Source organism: Lemur catta, chromosome 3 (assembly GCF_020740605.2).
Source record: "Lemur catta isolate mLemCat1 chromosome 3, mLemCat1.pri, whole genome shotgun sequence".
NCBI lineage: Eukaryota > Metazoa > Chordata > Mammalia > Primates > Lemuridae > Lemur > Lemur catta.
The window spans coordinates 92,474,505-92,489,804 of NC_059130.1; the positions used below are offsets into that span (position 1 = coordinate 92,474,505).

At 39.3% G+C, this 15,300-nt stretch overlaps 1 protein-coding gene across 8 annotated transcripts in view; it reads right to left on the minus strand.

Annotated features, from left to right (window-relative positions):
• The window catches only part of MAST2 (microtubule associated serine/threonine kinase 2), a 196,118-nt gene that overhangs the window by 54,772 nt on the left and 126,046 nt on the right, over positions 1-15,300 (minus strand). For all 8 annotated transcript variants that reach the window (XM_045545523.1, XM_045545522.1, XM_045545520.1 and 5 more), the window contains one exon: positions 3,727-3,818. In XM_045545523.1, the coding sequence (XP_045401479.1) occupies positions 3,727-3,818 (92 nt within the window). The remainder of the gene's footprint in view (positions 1-3,726; positions 3,819-15,300) is intronic.

Here is a 15,300-nt window from a genome sequence, read left to right on the forward strand (position 1 = left end):
AAAACCCACTATATGTTGTCTACAAGAAATCCACTTTAAATATAAACACATATATAGATTAAAAGTAAAGGATGGAGAAAGATATATCATGCTAACACAAATCAAAAGAAAGTAGTTATCAGAGCAAGGAAAGTTATCAAGGATAAAGGGGCCTTATATAATGATAAAAGGGCCCATCCTCCAAGAAGACATAACATTACTTAATGTGTACATGCCTAACAGCAAAGCATAAAAATACATAAGGCAAAACTTACAAAACTGAAAGGAGTAATACATGAATCCTCTATTATAGCTGGAGACTTTAATACCCTTCTATCAGAAATGAACAGACCCAACAAGCAGAAAAATTAGAAGAACACGGTTGAACCCAACAGTATCATCAATTAACTGAATATAACTGACATCTATACAGTACTTTATCCAACAACGGATTACACATTCTTCTCAACCTCACATGGAACATTCACCAAAATAGACCACATTCTGGGCCAGAAAACACACCTTAACAAATTTAAAAGAATAGAAATCATTCAGTGTCTGTTCTTAGACTACAATTAAATTAAATCGGAAATTAATAATAGAAAGATAGCTGGCAAATCCCCAAATAATTGAAGATTAAACAACATACTTCTATTTAACATATCATCGAATAAGAAATGTCAAAAGAAATTTTGAAATATTTTGAGCTATATGAAAATGAAACACAACTTATCAAATATGTGGGATGCAGTGAAGGCAGTCCTTAAAAGGAAATTCATACGATTGAATGCATATGTTAGAAAAGAAGATCTAAAGTCAATAGTCTTAAGTGTCCACCTTAAGAGACTAGAAAAAGAGCAAACTAAATCCTATGTAGGCAGAAGAACAGAAAGAATTAAAACTAGGGAATTGAAAACAAAATCAACAGAGAAAATCAACAAAACCAAAAGCTGGTTGTTTGAAAAGATCAGTAAGATAAGCCTCTAGCTAGACTACCTAAGGAAAAAAGAGAGAAGACAAATTACTAATATATTATCAATAACTCTATACCCACAAATTTGATAATCTAGATGAAACGGACCACAGGAGCTTTATTCACAATTGACAAAACTTGATTCCCCAGCTATAGGAAGGGGAAGAAAAACAAATAAACAAAAAACTTGAAAGCAACCAAGAGATCCTTCAGTAGGTGAGTGGATAAATAAATTGTGGTATATCCAGACAATAAAATATTATTCAGTGCTAAAAAGAAATCTGAACTATCAAGCCATGAAAAAACATGGAGGAAACTTAAATACCTATTACTAAGTGAAACAAATCAATCTGAAAAGATTACATACTGTAGGATTACAACTATATAACTATATGACATTCTGGAAAAGGCAAAACTATGGAGACAGTAGAATTAGTGGATGCCAGGGGTCCAGGGGAGAGAGAGAGATGACAGAGCACAGACAACTTTAGGGCAGTGAAAATACTCTATATGATACTATAATGGTGAATACATGTCATTATAAATTTGTCCAAATACACAGAATATATACCACCAATAATGTAAACTACTGACTAGGTAATGATGTGTCAATCGTAACAAATGTAGCACTCTGGTGGAATACTGATAATGGGGAGCCTGTGCTTGTGTGAGGGTGGGGGGTACAAGGTATATCTCCACACCTTCCTCCATTTTGCTGTGAACCTAAAATTATACTAAAAAATAAAGTTTATTAATTAAAAAAATAAACTAGGAAGTGTCATTCAGAATGGCTAAGTGCCCACTAAACTGATCTTACCAAAGCTGTAACCTACTTATATGTAATAGGTATCTAATTATCTACTTATATATAGTAGGTATTCAATACTGAATTGAACTGTATGGAATAAATGAACCTACGTTCAAATTAACAGGATTCATTCAACAGATTCAAGACTTAAATGTGAAGTTAAAGGGTCTTAGAACGTCCCGTGTATGCAAATTTCAGTATGTATAAGATTTGAGGATATAATCTAAGGTCATGTTTGATCTGTACTGAATAATTAGTGCTGCCTTTCTCAACAGCTGGATAAGTAAAGTCTACGCCATGGATTCGGCTTTTATATCGCTTCTTCCACTCTGGATTTTCTGCAGTGATTTGCTGAGAGATGATGAAGATGACACTAACATTTATGAAGTACTAAGCATGTTATACAAATTAACTCAAAGCCAGAGTCCACAGACACTGGCAGGCTGAAAAGGCCAGGTGGTATTTATTCTCAATCAAAGCCACTTAAGTAGGGAAGATTTAGTTCTAAACTCTAACTGCCAGGAATCTAAATAGAGAAATAATCATCTCGGAGAAGAGAAGCCAGTAGTTCATTTCTGCCCAGTACTCACATTACAGTTGTGAAACTATATACAAGGTCTAGACTTGCTAAATTTATTTCTATATGAAGAAAAGGCCATGTCAGATGTATGCTGAGTTTTTACAAAGTTCTAGGGTAGGATGTGCTATTTGAGCTCATCCAGCTAAATTCAGTAAATTTTTTTGGAGGAAAGTACCTAAGCACAATGAGAGCTTTGCTTTAAGGTCAAGTATGTCTCCAGCTCCCTGGGATTTCTGTACTCTCTGTGATGTCTTCTAATGTGACGGCTAGTGCTCAAGCTAGGGTTGAGAGATTCTGAGCCCAAGGAGGTAAGACCCTTCTCCCAAGGCCAAATTTCAGTTTCAGAATCGCCCTCAAATAATTACTCCACATGCACCCTTACTTTCTCCTTCCAAAGACTCAGTAAACTGTGGGCAAGGAGAAAAACCCTAGGAGAGTGGACCTGTCTTATTTTAGCTTGATGTCAATCTCTTTCACTGCTTTGATACTTCTCTTTCATTGCCCAAAGATAGACAAGGTTCAGGCTTATGACAACAGTATCCACAGTTTACCACGCCCAGGCAGCAAGCTCTAAATAAGGCTTCCTATGGTTCTAGGCCTGCTCCATTTCCACTAACCCTAGGTTTAGAACTTCCAGTGTAGCAATGAACAGCATAGCAGCAGCAGCACCTTCAGCAAAGCTGGGCCCCCAGGGTGCAAGAACACATTGTCTAGACCAAAAGACTTGTCTAATGCAAATGAAATCTTCCTTCTGCCCCTCTCTTGGGAGGCAGAGTGTGCCTGAGTCAATGCAAGTCCCATAGTTTTTATATATTCCTTAGTAAGAGGCAAGTAAATAAGTCCTTACACTGTCTGGAGGAGCCCATACTCCAGATAGAGCAGAGCCTAAATGCTTAAGGACATTTGCTTTAATTCCTGTACGTGAAATCAATGACAGTACGACACAAATATTCCCTCTTGCTTGTTTTGTCTTCTAGTCTAATGGGAGAAAGTTAACAGGAGTCCCATGAGACAGAAAATCCTTTCTGAGCCCTGATCCTTGGGCATGGTAGGACAAAATGTTAATGAACCCTTCATCACATGGCCCAAGATGACTGGAGCCATAACCCACTAAAACCCATTAGAACAGAGGCCATGGACCCAGGATACATACCTGGTCCCAAGATAGGTACAAGACTAAAATGAATATTGAGAGAACAAGTAAGAAACCGCTAAGAGTCAAAGCAGACTAAGCTCACTCTCCTACAGAAAGCAAGCCCGTGAGCTCTATGCTTCAATCAGCCAAGTGAAGTGATGATGTAATGTACTGAACTGCACAAAATAAGAAGTAGGAAAGAAATTGGGCATCTGTGGCCATCATTCATTTCTTACCCTTCAGGCACTCACCTGTGTGGCCATGGAGGGGTGAGTGTGGCCGTGGTAGTGTAGGTGATGTGCTAGAGGTCACAATCAAGCTCTTGCGGTTACTTGTCCGACAACTGCAATGAAAACAAAATGTCAGTTACAGCAGGGCCACATTATGGGCCTGGAGACCTTGAGTGGCTGTCAAGGAACAAAAAAGTGACACCATACTGGACAGTATATTGCTTTGAACTGAACTGGGTCAGCAATCACTGTCTGCACCAGTTAGATTCTATAATTCACTGTGTTCCACTTTGGAGTAACTTTTGCCACTGTCTTGACTTTTATCTTGTACTGCCATTGCACTTTTCTATTGTTTAGGTTTGCTTTCCAAACAAACACAAGGCTCCCTAAGGGCAAGAATCATGTTTTAAATGGTATCTAATGAAGAATGACTATGCAAATTTGATTTATAAAATAAAAAACACAAGTTAAAATATTCTCATGTCTCACAGAAAAAAAATGCCTGGATTTCTTCTATAAAACTGCCTGAGGCCTTTTCTTGTGGTTGAAGAAAACTCAGTCATGATAAAAAAAAATCATTTCATGAAACATTTGTTGCTGAAAAGTTTATATAAATTTATTTGAAAGTCAGCCTATCTTTTAAAGGCATTAGGAAAGTTTACCACTGATAATCATCCAAATAAATAGACACTGAACATCTCCTATGCATCAGGCACTGTTCTAGGTGCTAGGGAAGCAGTAGGGAACAAGAGAAGGTCTCTGTCCTCATAACTGGAGTGAAGAGTGCTATGGGAAAAGAGAGAGAGAGAGAGAACTGAGATAAGATCAAATTTGATATGTTCAATAAATAGGAAAGCCGCCAGAGACTTCCGGCTGCCAGCCACTGAGCCAGCCCTTAAACAACCACCCTGGGCTCCCCAGCCCGAGGAGGAGGAAGGCTGGGAGGGAGAGAGGTGGTTTTGGGACAAGGCACAGAGGGGCCCAAAGTAAGTGGTCATCAAATGTTACCTATCATTAATAATCCTCTTGTACCACGGTTAAGACCATAAATAAATAGTACAAAAAAAACCAGCAAAGCAGTCAAGAGTGAGTAGCGGTAAAGGAGAATGACTGGAATGACAGGAAAAGACATAGGTTATAGAAGCTATGGTGTAGGCCACAGCCAGACTCTGCAGGACTGGTAGATTGTCATAAGGAGCTATTGAAAATGTGACAAGAAACTGCCAGAGGGATTGAGGTCAATTTCAAGAAAGATTATGATTAGAAATGATTACCCCACCTTTTTCTAAGGAACCATCAGGAGGAATCCAATCGTGCCCACACCCCAAATTACCTCAGTCACCATCAAATGTCCAAGTCTCCCATTCTAACTTGACATAGTCCCCCACTACCCCTGGACCTTTCAGAAAAGCTTACCGTGTGCCTCCTTGAGCTCAACTGCCTATATCCTCAATTTTCTTTTCTAAAACTTTGCTTTCAATTCTATCTCTAACTGAAACCTTGCTATCTCCCTAGGACACCAGAGTCCTGGTGAAATTCCAACCCTTTTAAACTGCAGCTGGGAACTAAGGTGACTGAAGAAAAATCCAGAATCATGTTGGCTGGTGTCTCTTTATATTTACAGTAACAAACATTAAGTGGGGTTCTTGTTATTTCCTGCCAATCTTACCACATTAACCTAGGTAATGTGCTCACTCTTTCTCCAACACAACTAATTCACATCTTCTCATCAAACCTCCAATACCCTGCCCTTCCCCAATCTCTGCCAACTTTGATTTTTACTTAACTGAAGGTGAGGGCATAGTCTTACCACAAAAATCTAGTAGAGTATAGATACTCTATACTCTACTTTCCCATCTGTAGTAAGAATAGGAAAGACCATGTTTCTACCAAAATTGACTCCCTTATTCAAGGACTGTATACTTGTACTGTCCTCCCTCCACTCTCTCTGGCATCATGAATTTCTACTTTCTAAAAAAGTGGAAATTGGCCGGGCACAGTAGAAACCAGCATAGGCAACACAGCAAGTCCCTGCCTCTAAAAAAATTTTTAAAAAATTAGTCAGGCATGGTGGTGCATGCCTGTAGTACCAGCTACTCTGGAGGCTGAGGCAGGAGGATCACTTGAGCCCAGGAGTTGGAGGTATGATGAACTATGATGATGCCACTGTACTATAACCTAGGCAACAGAGCAAGAGATTGTCTCAAGAAAGAAAAAACCATATATAAATGTTCTAAATACATAGCCAATTAAGGCAGAGATTGTCAAATTGGATAAAACAGCAGGATCTAACTATATGCTGTGAATTACTTGTGACAGTCAAAAACTGGAAACCATCCCCAATGTCCACTGACAGGTGAATGATAAACAAATCAATGTATGTCTACACAACAGAATACTACTCAGCCATAACAAGGAAGGAACTATGGATTCACACATGAATGAATCTCAAAAATAATTATGCTGAAAGCAAGAAGCCAGACAGAAAGACTATGTTTCTGTATTGTATGATTGCATGGATCAACTGAACAACTTGCCTCTCAGATGTATTCAATGGAAAAATTTGTCCCTGGATATTTATACTAAAATATACTAAAACCAAAAGTCAAAACATCATATTAGTTAAGAGAAAATAGTTCTGATATATGCACTGAAAGGGAAATGAAAGCATTATTTCCAAATCTATTGCACCATATAAATTTAGCCAAATGTGAGTCCAACATATCACAACAAATTCCTCACATGGTTTTGTTCTTTGCTTTATAAGACTAGATGTTTTGTGTATATAGGCTAAGAGATAAAATGAACTATGCTGAACTGTGCATTGCAAAATAGGCGACAAAGTTTGGGAAGAACAGTCACCAACAATTTCTAAAACAACAACAGCTGGCTGATGGGTAGTATCTACAATACCAAAAACCCATATTTCCCTTTCCAGAGCATGGCCACAATGATACTTGATTTTGTAGCTAAAACAGGACTCAGTGATTTGCAAGTAATGAGTTGAACCACCAAGCTGTATCAGATGCAGTTCAATGTAATGCTTGCACACTTTGTGACAGAAATTGTAGAATACTGACCATGGTATGGGGATTGAAAACCCATTAACAGCAGTCACTTTCTCTGTGACTTTTGTAGACCATAAGAATAGAAAATGAAGCCACATTTGAGGGAAATGTTGGATTTTGCGAAAAACAATTCTTTTTGAAGAGAGATCCATGACAATTGGCAATTGCCATGAACCCATTTCCATGAATCACTGTCCTTGTGTTGTATCATCTACTGTACTGCTTGGTGACGTAAGGAACATTTCCATGGATGACAAATTATGCTGCTTCAAGAAGTCAATGGCTAGTAGGTTTGAAGTGTTGACAACAACAGGCTACAGTGTATTTTGAAATAAACATCTAACCATTGGGAGAGGTGAAATAAAAATTTTCTCAAAAATAAAACCACTAAAAAAAAAAAAATTTGAATTTGCCCTGCAGGGGCTGACCACGATTAAGACATCTGACCTGCCACAATTGATAAATTTGACCTGTAGGACTCATAGCAGTAAAGTGTTCAATTGATCCAATTCCATTTATATAAAATTCTAGAAAATGCTAACTATAGTGACAGCAGATTAGCAATTGCCCAGCTAGAGGCCGAGAATGGATTATAGAGTCATGAGGAAACTTTTATTATCTTCATCTCCATTATAACAGTCATATGTGCTATGACTATGAAAGTGGTTTCACAGATGTACACATATATTAAAACTCATCAAACTGTATGGTTTACACATGTACAGTTTATTACATTTCCATCATACTTGAATAAAGCTATAAAAATCTTTTTTTAACGTAAATAATATCATGTCACTCTTCTGCTTAAAATTCTCCCTGTCTCACTGAGAGTAAAAGCGTTCTTAGAAGGGCCTCCAAGGCATCACTTGGTCTGGGTTTTTCCATCACCTCTCTCCCTCTTGTTCACTGTCCAGCCACATCGTCCCTTCACTTTTCTTACAACATGCCAAGCAGGCCACTGCTTCAGGGCCTTTACAACTCGTATTTTCTTTGCCATATAAAGCATTCCCCAGACAGCCTGGAGACTTGCTCAAGTACAATCTACTCAGCAAATTTCCCTTTGAGCATTCTATCTGAAACTGTACTCCCCTCCCAAACTGTCTATCCCCCTTTCCTGATATATTTTTCTCCTAGCACTTACCATCATCTAACATACTACACAGTCAGCCTCTGAGTCTGCAGGTTCCGCATCCACGTATTCAACCAACCGTGGAAGGAACATATTAAAAAAAAAAAAAACAATTTTTAAAATACAGTTTTACAACTATTTACATAGATTTACACTGTATTAGGTGTTATAAATACTCTGGAGATGATTTAAAGTACATGGGAAAATGGCACTGGTGCGAGAACAGAGACCAATGGAACCAGACTGAGAACGCAGATATAAAACCATCCTCATACACCCATCTGATCTTTGACAAAGCAGAGAAAAACATACAATGGGGAAAAGAATCCCTATTCAATGAACGGTGCTGGGAAAATTGGATAGCCACATGTAGAAGACTGAAACAGGATCCGCACCTCTCACAAAAATCAACTCATGATGGATAACAAACTTAAACCTAAGGCATGAAACTATAAGAATTCTAAAATAAAATGTTGGAAAAACTCTTACAGACATCAGCCTAGGCAAAGGATTTCTGAAGAAGACCCTCAGAGCAATCACAGCAACAACAAAAATAAATGGGACCTGATCAAATTAAAAAACTTCTGCAAGCCAAGGAAACTATATCATTAGAGCAAATAGACAACCTACAGAATGGGAGAAAATATTTGCATGCTACACATTCAATAAAGGGCTGGTAACAACAATCTATACAGAACTTAAGGAAATTAACAAGAAAAAATCAAACAACCCCATTAAAAAATGGGCAGAGGACATGAACAGAAATTTTGGGTACATTCCCACCTAATGGATGCAGTATGCACTGTCTGGGGGATGGGCACACTTGTAGCTCTGACTTGGGTGGTGCAAAGGCAATATATGTAACCAAAGCATTTGTACCCCCATAATACTCTGAAATAAAAAGGAAAAAAAAAAAAAGAAATGGACATAGGGAAAAAAAATAAAGCACATGGGAAGATGGATGTTACATGCAAATACCATGCTATTCTATAAAAGGGACTTGAGCATCTGCAGATTTTGGTATCCGTGGGGATCCTGAAATCAATCCCCAAATATATACAATTGTGCATGTTCTGCAGAACATTTTGCTGTCAGAATCTAAGCTAGAGGCTGAGGCAGGAGGACTGCTTGAGCTCAGGAGTTCGAGACCAGCCTGAGCAAGACCCCATCTCTACTAAAAATAGAAAAAAAAAATTAGCCATGCATGGTGGCGTGCACCTATAGTTACAGCTACTCAGGAGGCTGAGGCAGGAGGATCGCTTGAGCCCAGAAATTTGAGGTCAGTGAACCATGAAGACACCACTGCACTCCAGTCAGGGTGACAGAGTGAGACTCTGTCTCAAAAAAAAAAAAAAAAAAAAGTGAGAGAGTGAGTCAGTCAGTCTGTCTCTCTCCACTTATGGAGACAGACCCGTTTTGTTCTACAAGAAAGAGCTGCTATGTGGGGGGGGGGAAAAAAAAGAATCTAAGCTCTATGAGGGCAAAGGCTTTTGTATGCTTTGTTTTCTGCTGCATTCCTCAATGCCTAGAATACTGCCTGGCACATGGTATCGTCTCCATAAATATTTGTTAAACAAATGAATAGATGAGTATGATTTGTTACAAGGATTAAAATAAAGAGAATACGTGTACACTTGGCATGTGTAAGGTATATCAAACTGTTGTATCTAAACTCCTTGAGTATGGAAATAAAAATCTCTTGGAAACTTCAGGGCAGATAATTAATTCTAGCTTCATCTGCCATGATCTTATTTAAAATTAAAATTAAATCTAAAACACTAAAGATCATATATCTAGGCCACATGCCTTTTTACAAAGGTACACATAATCTCACTTGGCAAATTGTAACAGCTGCCAGGAGGAAAAAAGGTCAGATTCTCTGGTACAGATGCCATGACTCAGCTGAGATCCAAAACCAGGAACTGGCTAATTTTTCCATTTCAACAGGGTCTGGCCATTTCCCCAGGATCCTTAGATGATAAGGCACAAGTCTTAATTCTTTCATCCCTGTATGATGAAAGTATTGGATGTTGCAGAGTCAGGCACACTAACTCTTGGCTGATAGGAGGTAAACCTGGAAGCCCCTTAAGCTGATGCTCCACTGCCTGCTGCAAAGACTGGGGTTAAACCATTCCTGGCACTTAGTCACTCAGAGTGAGACCTGGTATTTCATCGTCTCACATGCCTCACCATGGTCATCTCAGTGAATAGTGAGAACAAGGGTTAAGGCACACCATGCATTCTCTGCAACACTGTTGAATCGTGGCCATATTTGGAGAGTAGCTGGTTCCCAGCCTTCAAAAATCCCTCCCTGCAATAACAAGTAGGCACTCAGAAAATCTGACCCCCTGCAAGCGATGTTGTAAACTTAGTTAGGAAACCTGCTTCCCAGCTTGAAGCAAAACAAAGGGTATGGGGTAGGATGCCTCGTTGTAGATGCTTTAGGCCTTTCTAATATCCCTCCAAATCAAGATGTCTTGCTGCTCCAAGGAGCTTGAGCACTTGGTGACTGGCTAGCACGTGGCTACTTCCTTTCACAATTTAGAATGAGGAAAAGACCACTTCTGTCTCTTAAGTGTAAACAATATAGAGAAGAATCTGGAGCCAGTTAAGGTCAAGTACTTCCAGATGCTATGTCACAGTAACAATCAAAATGGTGTCCCAGTTAAGACTGAGAAATGAGAGTGGGAGAAAAGACATGTTCTCGTAGCCAAAACTGCAAGGGGGTTTTGGTCTAGATCCAGTTGCTCGTTGCACAAAGATCCAATTGTTGAGACAATGAGGATTGCCAAGGAAGAAAGGAATTTTTAATAGATGTCTTATTGGAAGAACAGGAGAAACTGTCTCAAATCCCTCTCCAGGACCAAGATATATTATGGGCTTTTAAGGGAGGAGCCACATGCCTTACAGGGGCTATGAGCATTGGGGGCAGGTTGTGGGAGATGGTGAATCTTGGCAACAGGAGGTCTGTCTTGGGGCCTTCAGAATCTCAACTCCTTTGTCTTGTACAAAATCCATTACTTCAGACTGGGTGTGGTGGCTCACACCTGTAATCCCAGCATTTTGGGAGGCGGAGGCCGAAGGATCAATTGAGGCCAAGAGTTCTTCAAGTCCATCACTTCTGGGGAAGAACTCCAAGGATCAAGTAGTTAGTTAAAGGAGAGGGTTACAAAAAACACAGAGAGGTTCATGGAGCCGGTTACATTCTCTCACCAATAAAGGGAGATATTATTGTTACTTATCCATTATATTATTATTATTGATCCATTATTTACCTCTTGCCTAGATTATTTCAATACTCTGCTAACTAGTCTCTCTGGTTTACCCTTGTCTCCTACCCCTAATCTATTCTTAAAGAAGCAAGCCACGGTGATTCTTTCAAAGCATAAATCAGATGATTTCACTCCTCTGCTCAAAACCTTCCAATAGGCTGCTAAGTTCACAAAGACACATCTAGCTGCTAGGACCACTGCGTTAATTGTTCTCTACCTGGAATGCTCTTCTCCCAGCTACACAACGGCAAAAATCCCTCACTCCTTCAAGACTTTACTCAAATGTCACCTTCCCAATTTCCTGCTCCCCTAATTCCCTTTACTCACCGTTTTTTCCCCAATAGTATTTATCACCTTCTAAGATACTATATAAATTAAGTTTATTGTCTATGTTTCTTCTGTAAACTCTAAGAGGTATCCCAATCACCTAGAAATAGTGCTGTGATAAGCAGACGTAAATTCTGGTCTCTCCAGTTAGGCGGAAGGCCAGAGTCCACCCCAAATACAAAGAAAAGAAAGAAGGTCTTGTGATTATTGACTGTGCTGATGATTATCTGCTAGCATGGTACAATGGGTGAATAATCAAAGTGACCTAAGGCAGGTCCTAGGTCCAAGGGAAGGGGGAGTCGATTTAACAAATACTGCCCAGCTATATGAAGTTAAATTTTACCATGCTTATTTAGGTTATAGGAAATTGTACTTTGTCCTAACTGATGCTATCTGTTCTGTAAACCTGCTCGCTTTTTACTCAATTGTTTAAAGTAGTTAATAGGTGGACCTGAGGGTCTTTAGATGATCTCATAACCTTAAAGCTGGAAATTGAGGCCTAAGATGTCTCAAGGTGTATATGTTTAATGTTCCATATAGTGCAATGGTGAAGGGTATATAAGTTGTCACAAAACCCATGCTCAGGGCCGCACTCCGAGGTTGGTGGGACTCCCTGCCAGATAGCGTGCCGCTGGCCAGCTAATAAAGACTCACTAAATTTCAATCAGTCTTTCCTGGTTGACTTTCTCGCTCTGGTCCATAACAGTGCCTAGAGCACAGTAGGTTCTCCGTAAGTGTATGCTGAACAAATGGATGCATTTCCACAGAGAAAGGCAGTCAGAATTTCCCAAGGGCATCAGGCAGCAGAGGAACTAGGAAAAAAGCTTTTGCTCTAACCCAGTTTTCTTCCAAGGCTGGAACCTCTGCCTCATTGGTCTGGAAATTACATACTGTCTTATTTCCTTTTTTCCCCTAAAGTAGTTATTATTATTCAAGTTTTAACAGGCATTCTTGTCTTAACAAAGTCTAAAGTAATCAGCATCTCAGCCCTCTTTCTGAACAAAATAAAAAGATCTTAGAAGGCTTTAACTCCAATCCTCTCATTCCTCTTTCAATTTACGTGTTATTGTGGTCTAGTATTTCAGATCTACCTTACTTTTATATTGCTAAATCAGTAATTATTATTAGTTTTATATAAGGCTTGCTTGTTTGGATTTACTCATATATTTTCCAGTTTCTTTGCTTAACATTCTCTCTTGAATCTCACAACTTTCCTCGTGTTTTTTTTTGAAACAGAGTCTCACTCTGTCACCATAGGTAGAGTGCAGTGGCATCATCATAGCTCACTACAATCTCAAACTCCTGCCTCAGCCTCCTAGGTAGCTGAGAGCACAGGTGTGCATGCACCACCACACCTGGCTAATTTATTTTCTATTTTCAGTAGAGATGGGGATCTCGCTCTTGCTCAGGCTGGTCTTGAACTCCTGACCTCAAGTGATCCTCCCTCCTCAGCCTCACAGTGTTAGGATTACAGGCGTGAGCTACCGTACCGGCCTTTCTTCTTTCTTTTTGAAATACATCCCAAAGTCTCTCTGAACCTAATACTTCTTTCTCAGTAGTTTTGTTAACATGTGCAACCATCATCACTAATTACAGAACATTTTCATCACTCCCAAAAGAAACCTTGTACCCATTAGCAGTCACTCCCCATCCTACTCTCCCCCTCTGCCCTGCACTAACCACTTTCTGACTCTAGGTATTCACCTATTCTGGACATTTCATAGAAATGGAATCATACATTATGTGGCCTTTTGTTTCTGGTTTCTTTCGCCTAGCATATGTTTTCAAGATTCATCTGTGTTGTAGCATGCGTCAGTATTTCATATCACAATTGTTTATCCATTCATAAATTGATGAACATTTGGGTTGCTACTACTTTTTGGTTATTATAGATGCTGCTGCTGCTATTGAAACCACCCTTATATGAAATTAATCAAAGGCCACAAGATGGGAACTGTGGTAAGGGAAATATATATAAAAAACCAGCCATCATTCCCTAGCTTGCTCTCCTGTAATTGCTTACTACTCAGCAGTCATATAGCTGACTCTTCATAAAGAGTCTTAACTTTCTTCCTTGTTCCCATAGACAACATCACCGTTGTGAAACCTAAGGCTAGTTTTTTGAGGTATCTTACAGGCCCTGCATTCCAGTAGAAAAGCTGACCCACCCAGACCAGTGGCCCATACCAAGGAACCGACTCAACTGGTACTGCCACCTCCACCCAACAAGTGACTCAGTCACCAAAGAAAACAATTTCTATACCCCAATGGTTCTGCCTTGAACCTAGCCAGGGTTAAGGAACCTGTGGCCTTGTAGATCCTTCAGTGCTGCCTTTTGACTAAATCCAAATTTTACAGAAGAAATCCTTTTAATAAAGGGATTTGTTCTGTGAAGTTCAGATTCGGTCAATGGGCATGGATTCTGGAGGGCCATATGTGGCCTTTAGGCCGCAGGTAGGCCAAACTATCTTTAAAAACCCTTTCTCCCAAATTGTTGGGGAGACGGATTTGAGAACTTCCTCCTGTCTCCTCCCATGGTGCCTGTGATATTAAACTCTTTCTCTGCTGTAACCCCTGCTGTATCAGTGTACTGGCTTCCGCTTGAGCAAGGGGCAATGAACCTGGTACGTACACAATATGAACAACTGTGTACAAGTTTTTGTGTGAATGCGTATTTTTAATTTTCTTGAGTGAACTTTCTTGCTGTGCTCTTTTAAGTTTTGTGGGTTTTTGAGGGTTCTCTACCTAGTTCCTTTTAAGACATTCTCTTTGTTTTTATGGATCTGCAGTTTTACTGCAATGTATCTAGATGGATATTTACTTTTATTTATTATGGTGTAGACTCATTGTGCTTCAAGAAATTGCTTTGTTTCTAATCAATTCTGGAAGGTCTCAGTCATTATCTCTACAAATATTGTCTCTACCCATTTCTTACTGTATCTTCCATATTTCTTACTCTCATTCATATTTTATATCTTTCCATCTGTCTTGTACTCCTGATAACAATTTTACTACCTGTGCCCACAGCTCTATCATTTAACATGACTGTTCAATTTTCAATTTCAATGACACAATATATTTCATTCTTTGAATTCTAATTGGCATTTTTTCAAATATGTTTAGGCTTTTTTATTAAATGTCTTTTTCCTCTCATTTTTGTTTCCTTCTTTTATATTTTTAATCATTTTAAATATACTTATAGTCTTTATAAGGCTACTTTCTAAAGCTCTTAGGGGCCCAAGCTTCTTTCTTTGATCTATTGATTTTCACTTTTGGTGGACTGTTTCTTTGTATGGTTTGTAATTTTGGGGTTTTTTTGGTCTCCCTGGTGCCCCAGCTAGAGTACATCATAGCTCACTGCAACCTCAAACTCCTGGGCTCAAGAGATCCCCCCGTCTCAGCTTCCCAGAGTAACTAAGACTACAGGTGTGTGCCACTGTGCCCAGCTATTTTTTCTGGTTTATGTTTTTTTGGTTTTTTTTTTTATAGAGATGGGGGTCTTGCTCTTGCTCAGGCTGGTCTCAAACTCCTGACCTCAAGCAATCCTCCCGCCTCAGCCTCCCAAAATGTGAGGGAAGAGAAGTCAAACAACATATATTGACACAGGTATTCAGTGGCACAGGTGGCTGTTAAGAATCTGAGTGTCCATATTACACTGAAATGAAGGATTAAACAAAGAGGAAGACGAAGACAGAAGATCTGGGGAATACAGAACCCACAGCAGAGAGTTACTGGGAATACCATGATGGCAACCATGCAAGAGAACTAGAAAATAGTTTGGAGCTGAAGAGAAGGCTCT